Source organism: Ipomoea nil, unplaced genomic scaffold (assembly GCF_001879475.1).
Source record: "Ipomoea nil cultivar Tokyo-kokei standard unplaced genomic scaffold, Asagao_1.1 scaffold2480, whole genome shotgun sequence".
Lineage (NCBI taxonomy): Eukaryota > Viridiplantae > Streptophyta > Magnoliopsida > Solanales > Convolvulaceae > Ipomoea > Ipomoea nil.
Genome location: NW_017618908.1, coordinates 1,530,001 through 1,537,858, shown reverse-complemented (window position 1 = coordinate 1,537,858; position 7,858 = coordinate 1,530,001). Strand labels below are relative to the sequence as shown.

The window sequence follows — 7,858 nt, the reverse complement described above, 5'->3', positions numbered from 1 at the left end:
TTGGCTTGTTAGGAATCATGGCTGGTTTTGACCTGTCATAATGCCCAACATCACAGGGTTTCAATTTTAGAGGATCCAATATATATTTTTGACCTATTTGTTTAAGAAATTTTTTTAAAAAATACAATTAAGTCGATATTTCTTAACGCCTCTTTATATCTTATATAAAATTCATCAATTTTTTCCTCCAAATCACGCACCACCATTGAATAGGACAAGATTCTTCATTCCTCCATTAATTTTATAACTTCCCTAAAATTTTTTTGATCACTAAAGTTGTAATTCAATTTTCACTTTCCTTTTCTAATTAATTGAGCATGATTATGACAAAATCGCTTCAACTCTTCCTTCCCCCAACCCTTTTTTTTTTTTGGTAAAGTTGAGCTCTAAATGCAATTATGTAACTTATTTGAGGCGGAATTGAATGTAGGAGAAAAATTAGAGGTCCAGGTGAAAATATAAATTCCGGGTCACGCGGGTTAGGGTTTATGTTCAGTTGCAGTCACATTCAAATCCCCTATTCCTTTCTGCCCGCTTGCCAAAAGGCAAGATTTTTACTCTGTCCAATTCCGAATCAAAAATCCGTAATGGCCAAGAAATCGAAGAAACCACACGACAAAGAAAGCGGAAAAGTTGCCCCAAATTCTGATTCATCCAGCATTTTCCAGCACCTGTTTGGAGAATTCTCGGAGAATGCCGCCACCGCATCGATCTTCTCCGACGAAAATCCGTTTCGAAGGAAACCTATTAGCAGTTCTCATACTGCCCAGCAACCTGAGCTAGAGTCAGCGGTTGTTGCTTCTGATATTAACGATTCCGAGCCGAAGAAGAGGAAGAAGGAGAAAAAGAAGGCGGAGGAGAATGGTGGATCGCGATTCGATAACGAAGGAGAAGAGAAAGATGAAGATGGAGTAAGAAAGAAATTAAAGAGCGTTGAAACTGGGAAGCCTGATTCGGAGGTTACAGTGAACGGGAAAGAAAGCGGGAGTGAGAAGAAGAATAAGAAGAAGAGAAAGAGGGACGATGTTGAAGCGGAGTACGAGGCTAAGCTATATGGATTGGAGAAGGCAGAGAAGGTTGGGGAGAAGAGGAAGAAAATGGATAACCCTGAGGATTTGATGGTGTCGAAGGAAGGATTTGACGATGAAAGCAAGCTCTTGAGGACCGTCTTTGTCGGGAATCTGCCGCTGAAGACCAAGAAGAAGACATTATTCAAGGAATTCTCCAAGTTCGGAGAGATTGAGAGCATTAGAATCCGGTCTGTTCCACTAACAGATGTAAGCTCCATAAAGTTGCCTTCTTTTTCTTTTATTTCTGTAATTATATTCATGGAGATTGTTTTAACAATTCCTTTTCCTGTTCAGAGCAAAGTGCCAAGGAAGGGTGCTGTACTGAAGAAACAACTGAATGAGAATGCTGACGGGTATGATGATGGACAGTAATCCTTGTACTGTCATATGATTTTCCATGTTAATTATTACTCCTATTGAAAGTAAAGAACTTGTTTGTAGACAACATGGTCTCCCCTCCACACTGCAGTTAATGTGTAAAATTTGTTGTGTGGTCGAATTGGTGTTCAGTGTTTGCTAATCTGTTTTGGGTGTTGAGGGAAACCCGCATCCACTATTCAAAAGTGTGCACGGGTAAACTCCGCCTTGTGACCTTAGGCTGGCAAAGGACCATGAGGCTTAGGTTGCCCATAATTGAATGGCTCGAACCAAGTAGGTCAATGGACCACTCCCACCGGGAGTTGAACTTGGAACGTTGTGGTTATCAAGCCAACAGTTCGACCAACTTGACGGGGTCAAACTTGGAACCAAGGTTGAAAAAATCGCTAGGGACCGCCTAGGGTGCCTAGGCGGGCGCCTAGAGCGCCTAGGCGGGCACCTAGGCGCCGATTAATCGGAAATCGGCGCCTAGGCCCGATTTTTGCAACACTGCTTGGAACCTTGTGGTAATCAAGCCAACAGTCCGACCAACTTGGCTGGAGTTGCCCCGTGTTTGCTAATCTGTTTTATTTGGATGAATTTTGTTAATGCTTTAAGATCAGTTTCCTTAAGTCATATTTCTTGACTATATTTTCTCTAATTGTCGTTGTCTAAATTGCAGTGTACATGCATACATTGTTTTCAAAACGGAGGAATCTGCCCATGATTCGTTGGCTCTTAACATGACAGTGGTGAGCTGGTTTTCCCTATCGTTTGCTGATATGAGTATTCTTGAGCTGCTTATTTTATTTCTAATTACCGAGTTAGTTGACATTTCTGTCAGTGTAGGTAGGAGGAAATCATATCCGAGTTGACAGGGCATGCCCTCCTCGTAAGAAGATGAAGGGTGACTGTGGTCCCTTGTATGATAATAAAAGGACGTTGTTTGTGGGCAACCTGCCATTTGATGTTAAGGTCAGTTTTCTTGCGTATATATATACTTATTATAATTGACAAGAATTGATGTCAATTAGAAGTTGTTTGTGGGCAGCCTGTTGTTTTAGTCAACTATAATGATCCAGCTATTTTGTTAACATGTTTAAAGGACGAAGAGATTTATCAGTTGTTCTGTGGAATTAAAAATCTGGAAGAAAGTGTGGAAGCTGTTCGGGTTATCAGAGATTCTAATACACTCCTGGGAAAAGGTGTTGCTTATGTGTTATTCAAAACAAAGGTATGTTTATCATCACCATAGGCTTTTGAGGGTTATTATTATAAGACATGACTTACTGTTCTTTATGATGTGAACTGTTCTGAGTTCTGACACTTGCATTCGTAACATTCTTACATTTGAATTCAAAAACATTGATTATTTTCGTAACTATCGTTCTAACCTTTTTGATCTTTTATTGCAATGAGTCTATGACTGTTGGGCATATAATCATTAATGTGCAATCCAACTATCAGCTTAGGCTTTTAGTTGAGATGGAGCACATGCCTCAATTATGACTACATTTTAGAAATGAATCTTGTTGTCAGAGAGACTAAAGCCTAGTTTTTATGCTGTTTTCTAACTTTCCCAATCGATAAGAGATGGAGATGCATCGTATTGAGGCATGTGAATCGTTTTCTCGTCCAAACATTAGGGAATGATTGTTTTCACTATTTTTCACCTAAAATACATTTATTTGGTGACATTATTAATCGCATGAAACATGTGCTTACAGGAAGCTGTCAATCTTGTTGTGAAGAAGCGTCTGAACTTACGAGATCGGGAGCTAAGGCTTTCTCATGCCAAGGCAACCGCGACCCCATCAAAGAGAAAGAACTCAAACGAGAACACGAACGCCTCTCCAACAAAGAAGTTTGCTGCGGAGCCCACAACTCCAGGCAGCGGGGGCAAGAGAACCGAAAAGATGTCCCTCGCCTACCAGGGCATGCGGGCAACGAAGTCATCATCGTCTGTTCAAAAGAAGTCGTCCCGTCCCAGAACCAGCGAGCAGCCAAACTCTAAGGCAAGATTGCAGGTGGCGAAGAAGCAGACTGAGCGGAATTCAAAGCGACCAGCAGTCGCTGCCAGAAAGGCGAAGGCGCTGAAAAACGCTGCCGCTCCTTCCAAACAAGCCGGGACCAAGCGCAAGCTGGAAAACCGAACTCCTTCAAGTGCTGCTGGTAGGAAAAAGAAACTTAGAAAGTTTTAATAGGCATTTCATTGTATCACCACTATACTGGGGAATGTGGAAGTCTCCGGTGATTATACAATGATCTCTGTTACTCTGTATCATGCTGATAATTTGTTAAAACCAGTTGTTTTTATTTCAATTCTTTGTTAAAACATCCCCTTTTTATAGTGCTCAATATATATTGAAGTTGTTCTATGTTTTTTGTTTTTGTTTTTTCTTGTAAAGTTAATAATTTGGCTTGAGTATCGTACCATCATCATAAAAAGTTGGATAAGAAACCACATTGTATTCAAGCATGCCGCACGTTTATGTTTGTTAGGAACAACTACCAACACTGTCCCACAGTCCCACTATGGATTAATCATCACATTACTAGATATTGTACAACAAATCAACAATATCGTGCAATGCATGAAATGCAAACTGCCGACAAAAAAATATTATTATTATTTTTATACTTTGGTGATTTTAGTTTTTTCAGATTAATCCTAAACCCATAATCAACATACCAGTCAGACCTTAATTTTACATGCGCAGAAGAGATTCAGTTCACACCTTCCATATCTAAGCCTTTTTCCCATTCATATTTCAAGTGGGATTCAAAGTTTAAACTACCACACTGCCACCTTCAATCGTGACATTAAATAAGGCGACGAACCATTACGCTAAGCTCTCGGGACGAAAAAATATTAATTATTGAACAAGAAGTTGGTAGCTACATCTATAAAATAAGGAGTTTATATGATTTGAGTCTAGAACTCCTTTAATAATGTTTGTACAATAGTATGAGGTTGTTTAACATGAGGTTTGACGGTGTAAATTATGTATAAAAATAAGTTTAATTGTGTGCTTAATTACATGGAAAGAAATAAATTAAAAAGAGAAAAAAAAGGGGATACATTGATAAACAAAATGAGAGAATGAATAATGTCTAGATGTTATTAATAAGTGACAGTTACTCGATTGATCGAATCTATCAAATAAAACAATACTAAGTATAACAAAGCCAATTACTATGTAGTATTGTAGTGTGATGACACTTCTATTACTATTCCAAATGGGTGGTTATAGTCTTGAACTCGGTGGTGAGACACTTTTTTTTGAGTATACCCAGGGTTCCATCGTCGAACACAGTGACTAATTCCCTCGATGAATTGTAGGTACCTCTTTTGGGTGGCACAACTGACCTGGAGATTTAAGGTTGCTCCATACCCAAAGCCAAGAATCGGTGGTGAGACATGATTCTTTATGCTGAAAAAGATTGAAAAAGTATAGAACAAAAAACTGATATGTCATGATTCCATTGATTGGAGCAGGATGTCAATGCCAAATTCATACCTCACTTTTTGGTCATCTTTAGTAGGAATCGAACCCTATACACTTCAACTATTATTATCAATGTAAATTTATGAACCTATTTTACGTGATTGGCTAGTTGAGTTGTGATCGGGGCAATAGTGCTACTAGGCTTATTTAGTTATTGGGCATCAAACCCATTGTTAGGCCTAGTGTTCTATTAAGATATGCACATTATTATATATTAATAGTAGCATGCAGGAATATGATTTTGTCTATGGTATCTCTAATCTCTTTTCCCTTTTCTATAAAATATTTCATGAACACTATTTAATACGGAATAACTTTTTATGCCAATATATCCTCTTTATACGATTATTATCGTTATCATGTAGCATATTTGTAATATGATCATCAATCTAGTCTAGTATATAATTAGTAGCATAACCATTATAACAAATTAAATATATGTCAAGTTGTAATTTAGACTTAATTATATTTATGCACATGCATGTAAAGGTTGGGTTGGGATTCCTAAATTAATATTCTTTTTTTTTTTCTTTTTTTTTTGGTAAAAGGGGAAAATTCGCATCCACTACTCGAAGGTGTTTTGGCCCCACTTATATGTAATAGTCTGCAAACTACACAAGGAAGTAACCACACTAGAAAGACTATGTCTAATATGCTCGATCGAGAGAGTGTTGACAATAATAGAACTCGTGACTTTCAAATACGAGATAACTGAGAATCATGTTTCACCTACTCAATCATCCATTTTGAGGCCTCCATTAATATATTGGATGACCATCTAAGGGAACTCACTGTCACAACTCAAATATGTGCATTAGGTAAACCTCACTTTTGCGTAACAACCCGCAAACCACAATTGAAAAGTAAACAGTACTAGAAAGACCATGTGCATGGGGTGGGCTCGGGTAAAAATGTGTTGACAAGAATCAAAATAATAACATTTGAATACAAAAATCATGTTTTACCTACTCGACCAGTCCATCTGAGGCTCCACTAATATTCTTAAGTGAGCAAGCAGATGCTTTATGCCTTGACCAAAAAAAAAAAAAAATGCTTTACGCTAATCGATTCCGGAACGTGAACAAATTGAAGAACTTAGCATGGAATATAAATGTTAGGCAAAATCCTTTAATTTTATCATAGGCTCTGTTTGGCAAACCTAGCTGAAAAGCTATAAGCTTGGAGCTGAGAGCTGAAAAGGAGCTGAAAGCTAAAAAGCTATAAGCTCGGAGCTGAAAACTAAAGAGCTGTTAAGCTAGCTGTTATAATTAAAAGTGTTTGATAAAATTAGTTTTTTGATAAGCTGATATATATAAAAAGACTAAAAAGGACATCTTCATAAAGTTTAAAATAGTTTGTTTATATATTAAAATTTAACATTTTGTCTTTAAAAAAAATTAACATTTTGAAATAAAACTATTAGTATAATCATAATCTAGCATCTCATAATGAAGTAGCAATATTGTTGCAAATCTCATAATAATAATAATAATAATAATAATAATAATAATAATAATAATAATAATATTTGCGGTGAAAGTTGTGGATAAAGGAGAAGAGAAAAAAGTTTTAATTGGGAAGGATAAATTATGTAATTTCTTTAAAATAATAAGGATAAAGATGGAAAAAAAAAAGTTAGGAAGCTAGGAGCTTATTTTGAAATGCTACCTTAGGTAGCGTTCCAGAATAAGCTCTTATTTTAAGCTAGGAGCTTATTTTGAAAACATTACCAAACAGGGCTTATAGCTTATTAGTAGCTTAAAATAAGCTATAAGCTCCTAAATAAGCTCTGCCAAACAGAGTCATAATCATCATAAAAATAGAAAATGGGAATTTTGTTTGTTTTTTGACTGAAAATAACAGAAAATATTCACAGTATACATACAAGGCAAAAACTTGCCTCAGACCGTCTCACAGATCTTTGTAGGTGAGATGGGTATTAAGATAAATATAATACTTATACTAGAAAATGTAATACTAATAAGGAATAAAATGTTTATTACTTATATGATAAAATGTAATATTTTGAAGATAAATGTAATACTTTTACATTTTGATTTAAAAGTATTACATTTTTCTGATAAGTAACAAACACTTGCCAACCAGGACTATGTGGTCTAATGGTACCCGGGTTGGACTTCCATTTGGAAGATTATGAGTTCAAGCCTCAGTGGAGGCGTTATTGGTTCTTTGTGTTTCAGTAGATTGAGAAAGTATATGAACAGATACTACAATGTAATAGAGCCAGTAGCTTTCAAAAAAAAAAAAAAAACAAACACTTGCCAACATTACTTATAAGAGAAAATATAATACTTTTAAGGGAAAATGGCACCTTTTCCCCCAGAATTATATACTTATAGCACTTTTTCCCCCTGAGTTATTTATGTAAGTACATTAGCCCCCTCAATTATTCTAAAAGTGGCGATTTTTCCCCCTGATATATTAAATTGACACTTCTACCCTTAAAGTAAACATTTTATTTATTTTTCTTCTCCAACAAATTATTGTTTATACGTAGGGATGAGCACGGTTCGGTTCGAATTGAACCGGACACTATAGCAATCGAATTGAAAGTTTCCGATTATGATTCAGATCCAGAACCCAATATTTAGATTTCAGTTTATTAAAATTATGAATAAAAAAATTGGTTTCTGAACCGTGAACCAGCGGTTCCGGATCCGGATCGGGATTTTGAATCTTCTTTATTTTAACATTTTATTTTTATTTTTAAAATAGTCCAAAATTAACAATAAATGTATTTTATTTTTTTCAGTTCGGAACATGAATCGGCCGTTTCGGTTCGCGATTTTAATAAACTCTAAATATCAAGTTTCGATTCTAAATTGTAATTGAAATATTTCAGTTTAGTTGCTATAGTGTCTGTTCGGTTTGAACCGAATCGTGGTCATAATTTGTTGGAGA

The 7,858-nt window shown here is 36.1% G+C and overlaps 1 protein-coding gene across 1 annotated transcript; it reads left to right on the top strand.

The window, feature by feature from the left end:
* Window positions 1-482: 482 nt before the first annotated feature.
* Window positions 483-3,805, top strand: LOC109153299 (nucleolar protein 12). The gene is made up of 6 exons (XM_019301189.1): window positions 483-1,277; window positions 1,365-1,423; window positions 2,110-2,179; window positions 2,277-2,402; window positions 2,533-2,661; window positions 3,155-3,805. The coding sequence occupies exons 1-6, from the start codon at window positions 489-491 to the stop codon at window positions 3,626-3,628; spliced, it is 1,647 nt and encodes a 548-aa protein (XP_019156734.1). The 5' UTR covers window positions 483-488; the 3' UTR covers window positions 3,629-3,805.
* Window positions 3,806-7,858: the final 4,053 nt, after the last annotated feature.